Here is a 17,814-nt window from a genome sequence, read left to right on the forward strand (position 1 = left end):
TTCCTTCCCGACCCCAAATATGGCGATCAGCTGAACCCCGAGCATGCGGGCAAGATTCTCTAGCCAGACTCTTTATCTGGATGTTTTTACAAAATCTAGGTGGTTTTCTTCAGTAGGAAAAGCTAACATGGTAACGAACTCCTGGTATAATCCTAGTGTTGTCAAGGCATTTGTAGTTTTTAGCTATGTTAGCAAGTAAAGGTAAACACTAGTGCTAACATGTTAAAACTGCAACTGCCTTGTCCACACTAAGATGTTTACAGTCTGTTAGCAGCAGTAAAATACAAAAGAAAACATTCCCCCCCTTAGTGTGGACATACCTTAAAAGGCACACGAGAGCACTAGTCTTATCCTATACATACAGACAGTTTTGCAGCTAGCAGCTGCAATTTTAATTGTTTGGCTCAAAAGTTTAAAATTGTTTTGGGTATGAAATATTCTGGAAGACTGTTTCATTTTGTTGGTATTCTCTAGGATGTGGCATTTAAAAAGAAATGGTTTTAAGCTGCCACTAGATAGTGGTCTTTGGACACCAAGGTGTGGATACTAAATTGTATTCAGGAAGTTCTGGCTCATGTTTCTGCAGCACACTTGTGTTGAGTTCTGCTTTAATTATAAAATTCTGTGGATGCCTCAAGTAATTAAAAGCCTGAATTAAATATCAAAATAAAATAATATGATTGGATCATTATTCCTGGTATTTATTTTGAAATATAATTAAATTTTCTTTATGCTGCCTCCCAAAATTTCAATATGACTCAGATATTTGTATTGTAAGCCGAAATTCTGTAACAAAAGATGTCAGTGAAGAAAATGGAACTCTTGATAGCCTGGCAAAGAACTGGAGTTTTTGCCATCTGGAAATGCCTGGAAAACGATTTGGGGTTTTGGTACCTAGCAGGTGGTTCAGTGAGTTTAGCTATGAAAGCTTTGGGTTTTTGTGTTTTTTCTAGTGATAATGAAAGGCTGAGTCCACTGGTCTGGGTGGAAATGATGCAAGGATGACACCTATTGGAGATCAGCACTATAGTTCATAGAATCATAGAATATCAGGGTTGGAAGGGACCTCAGGAGGTCATCTAGTCCAACCCCCTGCTCAAAGCAGGACTAATTCCCAACTAAATCATCCCAGCCAGGGCTTTGTCAAGCTGGGCCTTAAAAACCTCCAAGGAAGGAGATTCCACCACCTCCCTAGCTAACCCATTCCAGTGCTTCACCACCCTCCTAGTGAAATAGTGTTTCCTAATATCCAACCTAGACCTCCCCCACTGCAACTTGAGATCATTGCTCCTTGTTCTGTCATCTGCCACCACTGAGAACAGCCGAGCTCCATCCTCTTTGGAACCCCCCCTCAAGTAGTTGAAAGCAGCTATCAAATCCCTCCTCATTCTTCTCTTCTGAAGACTAAACAATCCCAGTTCCCTCAGCCTCTCCTCATAAGTCATGTGCTCCAGACGCCTGATCATTTTTGTTGCCCTCCGCTGGACTCTTTCCAATTTTTCCACATCCTTCTTGTAGTGTGGGGCCCAAAACTGGACACAGTATTCCAGATGAGGCCTCACCAATGTCGTATAAAGGGGAACGATCAAGTTCCTCGATCTGTTGGCAGTGCCCCTACTTATACAGCCCAAAATGCCGTTAGCCTTCTTGGCAACAAGAGCAGTTGGGTAGGTATAGTTGTATTCCTGGCTTTACTATCAGAATCTAACCACCATAATACTCTCAACCTTGGTTCTTGCACTTCACTTCATCCAAAGCGTTGCTGTCAAAATCATCGGCACTGACACTGTTCCTGGAAGGACTTTTTCTTTCTTCCAAAGCTGAGAATTACTAAGGAATTTGAGAGAGCAACTCATGGTACACTATAGCTAAACTGGGGGCGGAAGGGGGTCAATCTAAGTTACGCAACTTCAGCTACGTGAATAATGTAGCTGAAGTCGACGTACTTAGATCAACTTACTGTGGTGTCTTCACCACAGTGAGTCAACTGCTGCCGCTCCCCCATCGACTCCGCCTGCACCTCTCGCGGCGCTGGAGTACAGGAGTTGATGGGAGAGTGCTCGAGGGTTGATTTAGTTTTGTCCAAGTCTGTCCATTTCTTACAATTTTTAAAAATCATTATGCAAGGTGGATGGTCTGAATTTTTGTATTTTAATTCCAAACTTTAATGTTTAATAACATGAATATGTATATTCTAAAAATAATACTTGGCAAACACATTTATCACTATATACATGTGACCAAATCGTGCAGTCTGTGTCCAGGTTTTCTTATACAAATTGATGTAGCAAGTGCTTACATCTTTTTTGGATCATAGTTCATTGCAAAGCATACCATTCATAGTAGATAAGTTTCTTAGAACAATGAAGTTGCACTCATTTAAAGAGGATTTTTTCCCTAATGCATATCATATTGCAGGAAAACTGTGATGAATTTTAAGAATCCCTTGTCTTGGTTTTGATATCGAGACCTCTTATCTGTAAATATCTCTGATTTTATTAAAAATAATTCATGTGCTTAGTTAAGGTTAAAGCACCTTTTGTTTTTAAATCAAGCTATCTAATCCTTGATTTCTCCCTGTTAGAACTATTTCTTGGTATTCAAGCTCTTTGGGATAGAGATAGGCCTCATGTTTGAACAGCATCTAGCAAAATATTATTTAACTTTGGAGCCTTTGGATACTACTATGAATCCAATCAAGACTGGAGCTCCATTGTGCTAGGCACTGTACCAAAACTGATAAAGAGTACACAGTCTACAAGGTGGGCCCTCAATGTGATTAGGGCTGGTAAGTATCACTGACGTAAATGATATGATGTTTATCCATCGTTATCGATGAAGACCTCAACAACTCATTCTTTCGATCACCGGGCTCTGTGCATCCGAAGAGCGGCGTAGAACGTCCTATCACACATCGGGCAGACATGTAATGGCACTGTCGATGATGTATGAGCAGGTCTGGACTTGCGCACCTCTCGCTTTTTTTTCAGCCTCAGCAATACGCCTCGCCTCAGAGGTATTACTGCCTGTGTGAATGAGGCTGCGCCATGCTGGATGGTTCAGTGCGAAGGTTTCCCATGTGGCGGTGTTGATCTCAAAGGACTTCAAAGAGGTCTTCAGCGTGTCCTTGAACCGCTTCTTTTGTCCTCCATAGGAGCGCTTTCTCTGAGTGAGTTCTCCGTAGAAGAGTTGTTTAGGAATGAGTTTGTCTGACATTCTCACGACATGTCCGGCCCACCTGGTCTGGGCTCCCATCAGCAATGTGTGAACTGACGGCAGACTGGCTCTAGTAAGGACATCAGTATCAGGCACTTTGTCCTGCCATCTGATTTTTAGAAGCTTTCGCAGACAGGAAATGTGGAAGTGATTGAGCCTTGGTGCATGACTCCAATAGCACTGGTCTACAATTTTTGAGAAGTCGTCTGCTTCAGAGATAAAATGTGCTATTTATTATGTATTTTGATGTGCTGAATTCAAATATGACAATTAAAACAAGTGATTAGCTACTGTTTCTAAGATATTTAAGTTTTTACATTTTATGTCTATGTATATTGTGTAGATAGTAGATTTTTAATCATAAATTGTAAACCTAGGTCTTTTCATGTGTTTATGGTTGCTTTACATGATAATATTTCACCTGTCCTGTTTATGTAACACTTTAAAAATCAGCAAAAGGGTTATATAAATAAAATGGATTATGAAACAAAAGGCAAAAAACTGTTATGTACATAGTTTAGTCCTATTCAGTGTCTACTCGGCGCTTCTTGGCTTGTCTCTCTTGTATTCATTAAATGGAGCATCCCTTGTCACTGTCCAGCAATAGTCTGCAAGCATTGATGGGCTCCATTTTCCCTGATAGCGTTTCTCCATTGTTGCAATGTCCTGGTGAAATCGCTCGCCGTGCTCGTCGCTCACTGCTCCGCAGTTCGGTGGAAAAATATCTAGATGAGAGTGCAAAAAATGTATCTTTAGTGACATGTTGCAACCAAGGCTTTTGTATGCCTTGAGGAGGTTTTCCACCAACAACCTGTAGTTGTCTGCCTTGTTGTTTCCGAGAAAATTTATTGCCACGAACTGGAAGGCTTTCCATGCCGTCTTTTCCTTGCCACGCAGTGCATGGTCAAATGCATCATCTCGAAGAAGTTCACAATCTGAGGACCAACAAAGACACCTTCCTTTATCTTAGCTTCACTTAACCTTGGAAATTTTCCACGGAGGTACTTGAAAGCTGCTTGTGTTTTGTCAATGGCCTTGACAAAGTTCTTCATCAGACCCAGCTTGATGTGTAAGGGTGGTAACAAAATCTTCCTTGATTCAACAAGTGGTGGATGCTGAACACTTTTCCTCCCAGGCTCCAATGACTGTCGGAGTGGCCAATCTTTCTTGATGTAGTGGGAATCTCTTGCACGACTATCCCATTCGCAGAGAAAACAGCAGTACTTTGTGTATCCAGTCTGCAGACCAAGCAAGAGAGCAACAACCTTCAAATCGCCACAAAGCTGCCACTGATGTTGGTCATAGTTTATGCACCTCAAAAGTTGTTTCATGTTGTCATAGGTTTCCTTCATATGGACTGCATGACCAACTGGAATTGATGGCAAAACATTGCCATTATGCAGTAAAACAGCTTTAAGACTCGTCTTTGATGAATCAATGAACAGTCTCCACTCATCTGGATCGTGAACGATGTTGAGGGCTGCCATCACACCATCGATGTTGTTGCAGGCTACAAGATCACCTTCCATGAAGAAGAAGAGTGGGACAAGATCCTTTTGACGGTCACGGAACATGGAAACCCTAACATCACCTGCCAGGAGATTCCACTGCTGTAGTCTGGAGCCCAACAGCTCTGCCTTACTCTTGGGTAGTTCCAAATCCCTGACAAGGTCATTCAGTTCACCTTGTGGTATGCGGTGTAGTTCAGAGGAGGAGGATGGGAGAAAATGTGGGTCCTGTGACATTGATGGTTCAGGACCAGAAGTTTCATCCTCTTCCTCTTCCTCGTCTGACTCAAGTGAGAATGATTCTGGTACATCAGGAGCTGGCAGTCCTTCTCCGTGGGGTACTGGGCGTATAGCTGATGGAATGTTTGGATAATGCACAGTCCACTTTTTCTTCTTTGACACACCTTTCCCAACTGGAGGCACCATGCAGAAGTAACAATTGCTGGTATGATCTGTTGGCTCTCTCCAAATCATTGGCACTGCAAAAGGCATAGATTTCGCCAGTGGTTGAACAGGAAAAGGAAGATTTGTTGCACAAGTGTTGCAGCATATGTGTGGGGCCCACCTCTTGTCCTGATCTCCAAGTTTGCAGCCAAAATAAAGGTGATAGGCTTTCTTAACCATAGTAGTTATACTGCGCTTTTGTGATGCAAAAGTCACTTCACCACAAACATAGCAGAAGTTATCTGCACTGTTCACACAAGTACGAGGCATCTCTGCTCACTTTGGCTAAACTGAAATGTGTCCCTTTGCAAAATCAAACACTGACAAATAAGAGAGCACGACACTGTATGATTTCTGGAGCTGATATAGGGCAATTTGTTCAGCAGAGTGATGTAAGCTTCGTTATGATTGCATCATCCATGACTTCTAGGAATAACATGATGCAATTCATATCATGTATGACGCAATACCAGCTTCAGATTGCATCATTCATTGTTTTGCCTAAAAAGCAAGTACTGTTCAAACCCAGTCATAGATTTACTCATAGATCCAGTCAAAGATGTATTTTAGTCATTTCTGGTTTAAATTGAGATCCCTTCCCTTTATAACTCACTTATCCTCCACCATTCCCAAGTCAAGGGTCGTATATACTGACCCAATAGCATATCTTGAAAACTAGAGCCAATCAACAATTATAAGCATCATTTTTGTTCTCAGTGACCCAGAATTAGTAAAGTTTGACTACATTTATTTCAGAAGCATTTTGGCTGTAGAGCAGTGTAGACAGTCCACGTCTCGCAGGCGTACAGCAGAGTTGGAAGCACAACTGCTCGGTAGACCTTCAGCTTCGTTGGTAGGCTGATCCCTCGACGTTCCCAAACGTTGGAGCGCAATCGGCCAAATGCAGAGCTGGCTTTAGCAATTCTGCAGTTTACTTCATCATCGATTGACACTGCTCGGGAAAGGGTACTGCCCAGGTACGTGAAGTGGTCCACTGTCTGAAGTCTCTGTCCATTTACAGTGATGGATGGTTCTGAGTACGGAGCGTGGGGAGCTGGCGGGTGCATGACCTCAGTCTTCTTGATGTTAATAGTGAGACCGAAGGTGTTGCATGCAGTTGAAAACTTGTCCATACTGGTTTTCATTTCTGGCTCTGTACTAGCATTCAGAGCACAATCATCGGCAAAGAGAAAGTCTCGAAGTACAGTTTCCTTCACCTTGGTGATGGCACGCAGTCGCCTCAGATTGAATAGTTTCCCGTAAGTTCTATACTTCAGGCCTACTCCTTCAGTGCAGTGTTGAAAGGCATCAGTCAAAGTGGCAGAGAATATCATGCTGAACAAAGTGGGTGCTAAAACAGAGTCAAATGTTTTCGTGAGGTCCACAAAAGTAGTGTAGAGTTCACGATTCTGCTCTTGACATTTCTCCTGTTGCTGATGCACAGCGAAGATCATGTCAATAGTCCCACGTCCCTTGCGGAAGCCACACGGTGATTCTGTCAGTAAGGCCTTCTCCAGGTGAGTGATCAATCGGTTCAACAGAACCTGTGCAAGAACTTCCTCGCTGTAGAAAGCAGCGAGATTCCACGGTGATTGTCGCATACCTGACGATTGCCCTTCCTCTTATAGAGGTGCAAAATGGACGCGTCTCTGTATTCTTGTGGAATGGTTCCCTGCTTCCAAAAGGACTGAAACAGCTCAATGAGTTTCCGTAGCAGCACGGGTCCACCGACTTTGTACACCTCTGCTGGTATGGCATCTGACCCTGGGGCTTTGCCACTTGACAGCTGATTGATAGCTTTCTTCACTTCGTCCTCTTCTGGTGAAGCATCCATGGAGTCATTGACTGCAACCTGGGGCATCTTGTCAATGGCCTCGTCATTGATGACTGAGGGGCGATTGAGAATTGCTTCAGAGTGTTCAGCCCATCTCTGGAGAATCTGCATCTTTTCTGTAAAGAGCATAGTACCATCAGAGTTCAGGAGCGGAAAGCTCCCAGAAGACTGTGGACCATAGAGTGTGTTGAGGGCTTCATAAAACCGCTTAAAGTCGTTCCTGTCCGCATATGCCTGTATTTCATCTGCTTTGGCACTCAGCCACAAGTCTCGCATTTTGCACAGTCAGTTCTGTACTGTTCTGCGAGCGTTGATAAAGGCGGTCTTCTTTGCTGCTGAGGATGGATCGTTTTGATATGCACAGTGCAGGTGGTGCTTCTCAGCAAGTAAGACCGGGATTTCTGCATCATTTTCATCAAACTAGTCTTGCCGCTTGCATGTGGAGGGCCCCAATACCTTCAATGCAGCTGTATGGACAGTGTTGCGGAATCGCTCCCAGTCTTTCTCAGCATCATCCTCAATACGAAGATCAGCAAGCTCATTCTCTAGGTCTTCCGCTAGATTTTCAGTGATGCAGCTGTTCTTCAGCTTTGACACGTTGATCCTTTTGAGAGCCTTACAGCCTTGTGGTCGTCTCTTTGGCATGATATGGAGCTTCATTTTGGATACTTTGAGCCTATGATCCGTCCAACAGTCAGCGCCACACATAGCTTTTGTAACCCTGACACCTTGTCTGTCCCTTCTCCTGATGATGACATAATCGATCAAATGCTAGTGCTTGGAACGGGGATGCATCCAGTAAGTCCTGTTACGGGTAGGAAGGCGGAAGACCGTATTGCTAATCAGAAGGTCATGTGCTGCACAGGTTTTCAGCAGTAACAGGCCATTGCTGTTACACTTCCCCACTCCATTTTTCCCGATGACTCCTTCCCAGGCTGCGGCATCGCATCCGACTCTTGCGTTAAAATTGCCAAGCAGAATCAGCTTGTCTGTGCAGTCCACTGATGATAGCAGAGTATCTAGTTCTTCATAGAATTTATCCTTCACATCCTCTGGGTTGGTCATTGTAGGAGCATCTGCGCTGATCAAAGTAGTTTGTTTTCCTTTTTGAAGTGGAAGCTGCATTGTCATGAGCCGGTCATTCATACCCTTGGGGGAACTGGCAAGTTTCCGAACAAGATGATTCTTGATGGCGAAGCCAACTCCAGATTCGCGACACCCATCACTGCTGCGGCCACTCCAGAAGAATGTATAGCCACCGCCTGACTCGGACAGGTGTCCTTTATTAGCAAGGCGAGTTTCGCTAAGGGCTGCAATGTCAATGTTGTAGCGTGCGAGCTCTCTAGCGACAAGTGCTGTTCTTCTCTCCGGTCTGTCTGCCGTGATGTCCAGTAACGTGCACACATTCCATGTGCCAATAATGATATATAATAATAAACAACATCAAGACATTTTTCTAGTGGCCAGAATTTTTTGTCATTATTGCTTTATTTGTGTAACAAAATGTAAATTATTTGATTCAGAAGTCAATCAGCGCTTTTGATTCTGCATTGATTAGAAGTACTGCAATTATGCCCAGTGTTTTGTTTACACTGTTCTAAGACTGAAGCATATGTTGTGTCCTGGCTTGAAAAAATCACGTCACCAGTGGTAACTAGGAAAATTCTCTGGGTGAATTGGGAGAGCAGCAGGGAGACTTAGCCATTGTTTTTTTGCAGATTCAAATCTTCATTACAAACATGTTTCTGTGAATGTTCCAAAAATGAATCGAATCTTGTTTTTCTAAGTCTGGCAGCCAGCTTTAGTGCCTCTGCTGGTGATTTTAATTTTGTAATTAACTAGACTTGGTCCATTACACTGCTGCTATTCAGAATCCTATAGGCAGCCATGAAACTGTAAAGAACTGTCAGTTTGACTCTGATGCTGGTTAGAAAAGCTAAAAGTGATGGCAGAAGTAGACACTAAGCTGTTCACAAGGGAAGATGACCCAAGCACTTCTCCCAACAGTTAGGGTCTGGGTTGGGGAGGGAGAAAAATAACTTAACTGTTCTAGGGGACGTTGATTGGCATCTTCCTACTTATCAGCTGCTTAGGGTGGGATTTTCGCAGATGCTCAGTGTAGGTCTGACTGCTCGCATTGAAGTTAACAGGAGTTTCACCAGAGGCTGGTATAAATAAATGTGGGTGGTAGTAGGCTTTTTAGCAGGGTCTTGCCTTCATACCTCACTCGTGCAGGAGAATACGATATCCCATTTTTTCGTATCTGCCTTTGGGTGGTTGCTTTAATCTTCTGGCTACTAGGAGTCTAGGACATTTTCCAAACCCTGCATTAAGCATTCCTGGAATGCCCTACTTTCAGAGGGTTTGCTGAGGATGTTTAAAAGTGAATTTTCTAATTCTGAATATAACTTCACTTAGATTTAACAGCCTTTAACATGTATAGTTGTGATTCAGCTTCACTGAATGTCATCTCATTTGCAGTTAGGTGCCAGAACAGCTCATCTCCACCGTGTGCTCTTTTCACTTAAAATATTCAGGAGATTCAATTTTTGAAGTGTACCACAACCATTCATGTGGGGTTTTTTTTATATATTTATGATTTAAGAACATACTCACTGCAATTAAATGCAAGTTTGAAACTACAACTTTCAGAGGGCTAGTGCCCTTTTGGGTATATTTTATGATTTTAAAGTGAATGGTTTTCCTGAAGTCTAGAAAAGGTTTCAGAAGTTCTGATTTTTGTAATTTCCTAAGCCATTATGAGCCATTGCAGTTTGTAAGGACATTGAATAATAATATTGAACTTCAAAAATAAACTGCCTTTAAAAGGTACAAATTACCAGTTTCTAAAAGCCATAATGCCTTGCTTTTGTCTCAGAATGTATTATGCTTCAGAAGTATACTGTGCCATTCTGAATGGGAAAGTGGGGGAGGGGACATTGTCTTCAGCTGGCATGCTGTTATCAGAGGGAATGTGTTTCTGGACACAAGATTTAGCATTCATTGGTTGTCTGAAGAAAGCCATTTCATCTGAGGATTGGATAAGAAGCTATGTCAATTTGCTGCCCGTCTCCAAGGCACTGGTGATGCTGCCTTCACAAGCTGGCTAACGTCACAGCTCCATCACCCAGCGGGGTGTGGGCTCTTTTTTTCTCCTCTTCTCTGTTTTAATTCTGTATTTGCTTCCTATTGCATTTCTTAATCTATCTTCTGCCAAATGCTAACAGCATGATATTTTGTAATCATTTAGGTGAATACAAGAAGGACGAACTCCTGGAAGCTGCTAGGTAAGTGCTGCTTAGAATACAAAGCATATTTTGGAGATGGGAAGAGATGAGGAAAAGGCGCTTTTATAAACTGTAATGTTTTGCATTGCCTTCTATGAAATGATGCAGATAAACCAGTTTATTAGAATAAATCTCTTTGGACTTTACAGTCTGTTATAAATAGAAAAGTCTATTTGTTTAATTGAAATCCCCCAACATGATGCTTATAAGGTTAATATTAATTGTGTTCTTGCCTTAAGCTGCTAGAATTCCTATTTACCATTTAGTGATTGTCCTTTTTAGGTGCAAATTACATATTTTTGGAGTATTTCCCTTTTTGTTTCACCACCTGAAAGCTTTATTTTCAAAATGTTTCCTAACAAAACACAGCCTAGAGAAGCAAGAGCGAAAGGTGTAAAGTTCAGTCCAATATTCTAGAAATGATTTTATCCTTCGTTGTAAAACAGTCATTCTTACACTGTATTTTCCCTTTCAGTCACATTTTAAAATGTTATTTTTAGCAATATATACTGGTATTTGGCATGTGATCTGAAGAATAAGTTAACTACTAATTCAGAAAATGGCTTTCAGCAGATCAGTAAAACGGGCTAAAGGAAAGATCCTATTATAAGGCTGAAGAAAGAGATGTTAAGACATTTTTTTGCATGAACTACTGTGGATTTAATAGCAAATAGAAGAATATTCTGTATTTTATCAGCAGTTCTAAAACACTTGTGAGATATTTTGCAAATTGACGTATTTTCCACTCTCCTTTGAAGAATAGCAATATATACTACATTAATATGAAACTTCTTATCAAATCTTTTACAAAGGGACATGTCTCTCTCCCTTCCCCCCCCCCCCCCCCGTCCTTGCAGGAGCGGTAATGAAGAAAAACTAATGGCTTTATTGACTCCTTTAAATGTGAACTGCCATGCAAGTGATGGGCGGAAAGTAAGTTAATATCTATTTAATATTTTTACAGTTTTAGAGAGGTAAATGTGAACACTGAAATGCAGATATATAAACTAGGACAGAGTATATAGCTAAATTCTAAATGATGTGTTTTCATCATGAAATTAAATGCTGCCATACTTGATACTGGCAGTTGTGACAGGTGGACAGAGCCAGTGGACCATGGATTTCAAGCATGCCTTTTCTTTTAAATGTCAGATACTGTGTTGTATAGAAAATGAGATGGCAGAATCTTCAATAATAAGAACAAAATGTACCATTTTAGACTGTTAATAAATAGCTAAAGGAACAGAGGATCATTTACTATCTCTACACTATACCAGGGGTTCTCAAACTGTGGGTCGTGAGGTATTTCCGTGGGGGGTCACGAGTTGTCAGCCTCCACCCCCAAACTCCGCTTCGCCTCCAGCATTTATAATGGTGTTAAATATAAAAAAAAAGTGTTTTTAATTTATAAGGGGGGGGGGGGGAGGTTGCACTCAGAGGCTTGCTGTGTGAAAGGGGTCATCGGTACAAAAGTTTGAGAGCCACTGCATTACATGTTGTGGCTATCCCATTTGGGGGAGAGGAGGGATTCTTCAGTAGAGGAAGTTGGCTCTCATAGGCCCTAATACCTTGCCAGTTAAAGCTGACAGCGTATTAATGAGATAAGAAAATTCAGTCAGTGCTAAACTTAGACATTGCATTGTTTGGCTTGGCTGTTTTATTTATTAGGGATGCTGAATGAAAGAAAATAAGGATTATTTGGAATTAGGGGAAGGGAAGAGCATGTACAAAGAAGGCAGAATGCTGGCAAGACTTTTAGGATATGTTAATGTAAATTACATAATGTGCATCTGGCTACTTAATTTCTATGCTTAATGTCCTTAGGGTTTCATGATTTATGATGTTAGACATTCACATTAACAGACACAGATTTGTCTAGCTTTCTAGGCTTACAAACTTGGTGGCTATTTTTAAGTATGTGTTGGAATTTTCTTAATATATGTAGATTAGCAAATCTGTCACATGCGATTGTACATCACACTCTGAAGAGTTTGAGTTGATCCAGTAAATAGGTATTTCAGACTGAAAAGCATGTGTTTTAAATTCTTACTGTTCTTAAAAGTATTTTCAATGCAATTTTTTTTTTTTTAAGTGTAATAAAACTGCTGACCCAGATCTGCAGCTGGGGTAAAATAGGCACAGCTCCATTGAAGCCAATGGAGTTATGCTGATTTACACTAGCCAAGAATCTGGCCCACTTTATTCATAGGGAAAATATCCCTTGCCTTCCCATTGCAGAGTCCCTGGGGTTTGCTATTAGAATGTTGCTTTGTTTGTTAAAATATGCTGACAGACCTTTACAGGCATCAGTGTGATTAACATTTGCTTAAATGAAACAAGTAACTTTTTAACAGAAAAATTTTAAATATCTTTGAATTGCAATATCTAGAAATGTTAAAAAAATAGTGTTTTATTTCCACAATCCGTATTTTAAATGTTAAGAATTGTTGTCATTAATTGAACCCTTCTGAATCTTGGTAGAACAAGCTATTTAAGCAATTAAGTTTAAGACCCATTAAAAAAGAGTATAAGCATATAAGAATGGCCCTACTGGGTCAGACCAAGAGTCCATCTAGCCTAGTATCCTGTCTTCCAACAGTGGCCAATGCCAGGTGCCTCACAGAGGGAATGAACAGAACTGGTAATTATCAAGTGATCCATCCCTTGTTGCCCATTCCCAGCTTCAGGCAAACAGAGGCTAGGGACACCATCCCTGCCCATCCTGGCTAATAACCATTGATGGACCTATCCTCCATGAACTTACATAGTTCTTTTTTGAACCCTGTTATGGTCTTGGCTTTCACAACATCCTCTAACAAGGAGATCCACAGGTTAACGGTGTGTTGTGTGGAAAAAATGCTTCCCTTTGTTTTAAACCTGCTGCCTATTAATTTCATTTGGTGATCCCTAGTGTTATGAAAAGGAATAAATAACACTTCTTTATTTACTTTCTCCACACCAGTCGTGATTTTATAGACCTCAATTATATCCCCCCCTTAGTCGTCTCTTTTCCAAGCTGAAAAGGCTTACTCTTGTTAATCTCTCCTCATACGGAAGCCATTCCATATCCCTAATCATTTTTGTTGCCCTTTTCTGAACCTTTTCCAATTCCAATATATCTTTTTTTGAGATGGGTCGACCACATCTGCACACAGTATTCAAGATATTGGCATACCATGGATTTATATAGCGACAATATGATCTGTCCCTTTCTTAATGATTCCCAACATTCTGTTTGCTTTTTTTGACTCCCGCTGCACATTGAATGGATGTTTTCAGAGAACTATCCACAATGACTCCAAGATCTCTTTCTTGAGTGGTAACAGCTAATTTAGACCCCATCATTTTATATGTATAGTTGGGATTGTTTTCCAATGTGCATTACTTTGCATTTATCAACATTATATGTCATCTGCCATTTTATTGCCCAGTCACCCAGTTTTGTGAGATCTCCTTTTAGCTCTTCGCGTCTTCCTGGGATTTAACTATCTTGAGTAATTTTGTATCATCTCCAAATTTTGCCACCTCACTGTTTACCCCTTTTTTCAGATCATTTATGAATATGTTGACTAGGACTGATCCCAGTATAGAACGCTGGGGGACACCACTGTTTACCTCTCCAGTAATGCAGTATTTTGTCCTGATACGCGGGGATCTATGATGTACTCTCTATGTGTTATAATAAAGATATAAGTCACAGTTTGTGTTTTTAAAAAGATAAGACAGACCTGTTCAGATGAAATATTATTTAAATGTTTATAAAATACCGTTTTGTCATAGTTAAGTACTAAGACACACAAATCAGCAACACATTTCTGGTTGAGCATTTGAGCCCCATCTCTACTGATATGAGGCGAAAGGTAGGATTGCTACTTTTGTCAACAAGACCAATGATCCCTCAGAAATATACTGTCTAGAATTTGTGTTGCCATGAAATAAAAATTAGATGTAAGGAAAAAAAATTGGTTAGTAGGCATCATTGAATGGTATGACAGAACTTGAGTTAACACAAAAGCTTAATTTAAGTCCAAGGTTCAGAAAGCACATCAGAGTTAGAATTAAACAATGCTGACATTTAGAGAATACATTGGTTTGTGTGTTTGTCCAATTCTTGTCAGTAAAAGAACTAGTTGCTAAAAGCATTTTAAGCAGTCAGGTGGTTTACATCCAGGTAAGGATAAGATGGTTCTGTTAATCGTTAGGACTATGTCCTTTTTGTAAGAGTAGTCAGTATCATAAAAATGTGTATCATCGAGTCTGTTTGCTAAATAAATTGAATCCTCTCACCCACAGACAAGGCTATTTTAAGACTTTTGTATTTCTTTTTTTTTTTCAATATTAGTGTGCAGATTGGAAATTCAAGTAGAAGGCATTTTTTATAAGTACAGTGTTGTTCAACTGAAAGTATTGTATTTGTAGGGTGTGGTTTTTGGGCCCTTTAACAATGTAAGACTATTTTGTTGGACTTCTGAAGAAGTTTAGATGAGCTTGTTGTGCAAATACACCGCTACCTCGATATAACGCCACCCGATATAACACGAATTCAGATATAACGCAGTAAAGCAGTGCTTCGGGGGGGGGCGCGGGGCTGTGCACTCCGGTGGATCAAAGCAAGTTCAATATAACGTGGTTTCACCTATGACGTGGTAAGATTTTTTGGCTCCTGAGGACAGCGTTCTATCAAGGTAGAGGTGTAATTACAACTGATGGCACATAGACTGTTGTCAGCTAGCGTCTCACCTGGTTTAAGTTGGAGTAGGTACATTGACTCCAATTGACCTACATCGATTTACACCAACTGAGGAACTAGCACATTGTTTTTTTTAAATGTTTTACTGAATAGACTGGTTTTTCATTCCTTAATGTTTAGTTTCAGAAAAAACTCTTGTGTATTTCTCTTATTTTAACATACCATCTCTGTACTAGCTAGGCACAAATTTAATTGTAGGTGAGCAAACTTACGCTAACCTCTGTACTTTTGTTTGTTTTATGTTACACAAAAATAAAAATAGACATCAATAGGTTCCATACATTGTGCTCTTTACATTTTAGAATCTGCATACTAAGAGTTGTTGCATTAGACCTACTACTTACGTTTTCCCAAACATTTTTCCTGTAGCCATTATTGTCAGAATGTATATTAATGCTTGCTATAATTTTATAGTTTACCCATTTTTTGTCTGTATAATTTTTACGCACCATAGACAAAATTCACTGTATGTGTGTGTGTAGGATACTACACAAGTAACTAAGCTGTGCAGTGCACATAGTAAGTTTCTTGACAAGACAACTGAAAGCATTATATAGTAGCAAGATTTCACAAGAAAACAAATAATATTAAAATATCCCCTGGTATGCATGCTTTTCAAAAATTCTGTTGGTTAGAGACACAAGTCAAGTAGGATCTGTTCTTCCACATCTGTGCCTTCCAGATGGCTGGATACCTCATATCTCTGTAACCCCTCTTCTAGAAATGGATGCAAGTATTCATCTACAGATAGCGCTACTTGAAGCGGCATCAAGGTCAGCGTGAATATTTGCTGCCTTTTGAGGGGGACTACCCCAAATAGAAGCTTTACCTTTTACCCACCACAGACTCAAGGAGCTAGTTCCCACAGATTGCATACAGAGAGGTTTCCACAGGGCAAGCAAAGAGGAGAAATGATTCTATGAAAACAGCGCTTTTGGCCTACCCTCACCTCAAGAATTGCCTAAGAAACAATGTCCACCCATGTCCCAGAGGTGGCCATATAACCTTTAAAATGTACTCCACCTGAAGCTGACTAAAACACTCTTTCTGAAAGAGAACCTGAGTACCCTGCTGAGGGGGAGACAGAGTGCATGTGCGCATGTGTGCGTATACACGTGCATGCGCGCACGCACACACACACACACACACAAGCAGTTTCCCTTTCTTCTTGTTCTTGCTCCTCCCTTTCCCCAGGGCTTGTTATCTTTTCTTACTATGATATCTGTCTAACTTAATTTTTTTTTTTTTTTTGGAGCAGGGAAGTAGTTGTCTAGTCTGTAAAATGCCATGTACACCTGTGGTTCTATATATAAATTACAAAAAATGTTACATTAAAAGAACACTGTTAAGATTGCAAATCCAAGCACTCCAAAGTTAGGAAAAAAAAGAGTTAAGATTAACTGATCACATGCTTTTTTTCCATAGAACCCTTGCCTTATTCAATGTAAAGGATAGACAGTGCACACATAATGAGTAGCTACTCTGTATTTTGTTTTATCCATATAGGTCAGTGTGTGGCCCCATGCCTTATTTACTGCACACTATTCAAACCTTGCTCTGAAGACAGTATTATTAATTTTCTCAGGTGCTTTTCCATGGCGTTTATCATGGTACACCTCTACTCCAATATAACGCTGTCCTCGGGAGCCGCGTTATAGGTGAAACCACGTTACATTGAACTTGCTTTGATCCACCAGAGCGCGCAGCCCCACCTCCCCAGAGCACTGCTTTACTGCATTATATCCAAATTCATGTTATATCGGGTCACGTTCTATCGGGGTAGAGGTGTAGTACCTGAGTGCCCTTCACAAACATTGATTAATTTTCTCAACTCCCTGGGGGATGAGGGGTGGCATTATACCCATTTTACAGAGGGAAACTTAATCACAAACACATTAAGGTGAAAAAGTTTCCGCTAATTTTGGGTGCCCAGTTTGAGAGACTTTGGGCCTGATTTTTCAGAGTACTTAGCATTATAAGCTTATTATGATATGCATCTAATTTAGCTGTTGTGTCCTCTGGAGCAGGGAAATCATCTGGTCTGTAAAATGCCATGCACACTTTATAAATGCCAAGCACAGCTCCTATTGACTTCAGTTGCAGCTGTGCATGCTCAGCATTTCTGCAAATCAGACCCCTGGGTCTCAAGTCAGGCACCCAGAAAATGGGGAACACAATCAGGGACCCTGTGAGAAGCTTGGGTTCATGTATTTGCCCAGCATCACACACAAGAACTATGTGGCAGAGCAGAGATGTAACCCAGTTCCCTAGGGCAGCATTCAATAGCTTTAACCATGAGGCCATCCTTTCTTCTTCCTGCAACCCCCTGCCTCATTCACTACATACCTTCAAGCCTCTGCAACAAATGAGACCAGTCCCCTTAACTGCACAGCTTTGATTAGTTCTCAGAGCACACCTACCATCTAGAAGAATTAGTATGTATAGTGTACACACACAAAGGCCCTCCTCGTCCAATTTCAGTCTAACCTACTCCTTTACTAAGCAACAGAGGGTCCTGTGGCACCTTTGAGACTAACAGAAGTACTGGGAGCATAAGCTTTCGTGGGTCAGAACCTCACTTCTTCAGATGCAAGTAATGGAAATCTCCAGAGGCAGGTATATATCAGTGTGGAGATAACGAGGTTAGTTCAATCAGGGAGGGTGAGGTGCTCTGCTAGCAGTTGAGGTGTGAACACCAAGGGAGGAGAAACTGTTTCTGTAGTTGGATAGCCATTCACCGTCTTTGTTTAATCCTGATCTGATGGTGTCAAATTT

The 17,814-nt window shown here is 40.9% G+C and overlaps 1 protein-coding gene across 1 annotated transcript in view; it reads left to right on the forward strand.

The window, feature by feature from the left end:
- Window positions 1-17,814, forward strand: part of TNKS (tankyrase) — a 313,482-nt gene that overhangs the window by 126,639 nt on the left and 169,029 nt on the right. The window contains exons 4-5 of the mRNA XM_054029743.1: window positions 10,253-10,289; window positions 11,147-11,222. Of these exons, the coding sequence (XP_053885718.1) occupies window positions 10,253-10,289; window positions 11,147-11,222 (113 nt within the window). The remainder of the gene's footprint in view (window positions 1-10,252; window positions 10,290-11,146; window positions 11,223-17,814) is intronic.

The sequence above is a fragment of the Malaclemys terrapin genome, chromosome 5 (genome assembly GCF_027887155.1).
Source record: "Malaclemys terrapin pileata isolate rMalTer1 chromosome 5, rMalTer1.hap1, whole genome shotgun sequence".
In the NCBI taxonomy this organism is placed as follows: Eukaryota; Metazoa; Chordata; order Testudines; family Emydidae; genus Malaclemys; species Malaclemys terrapin.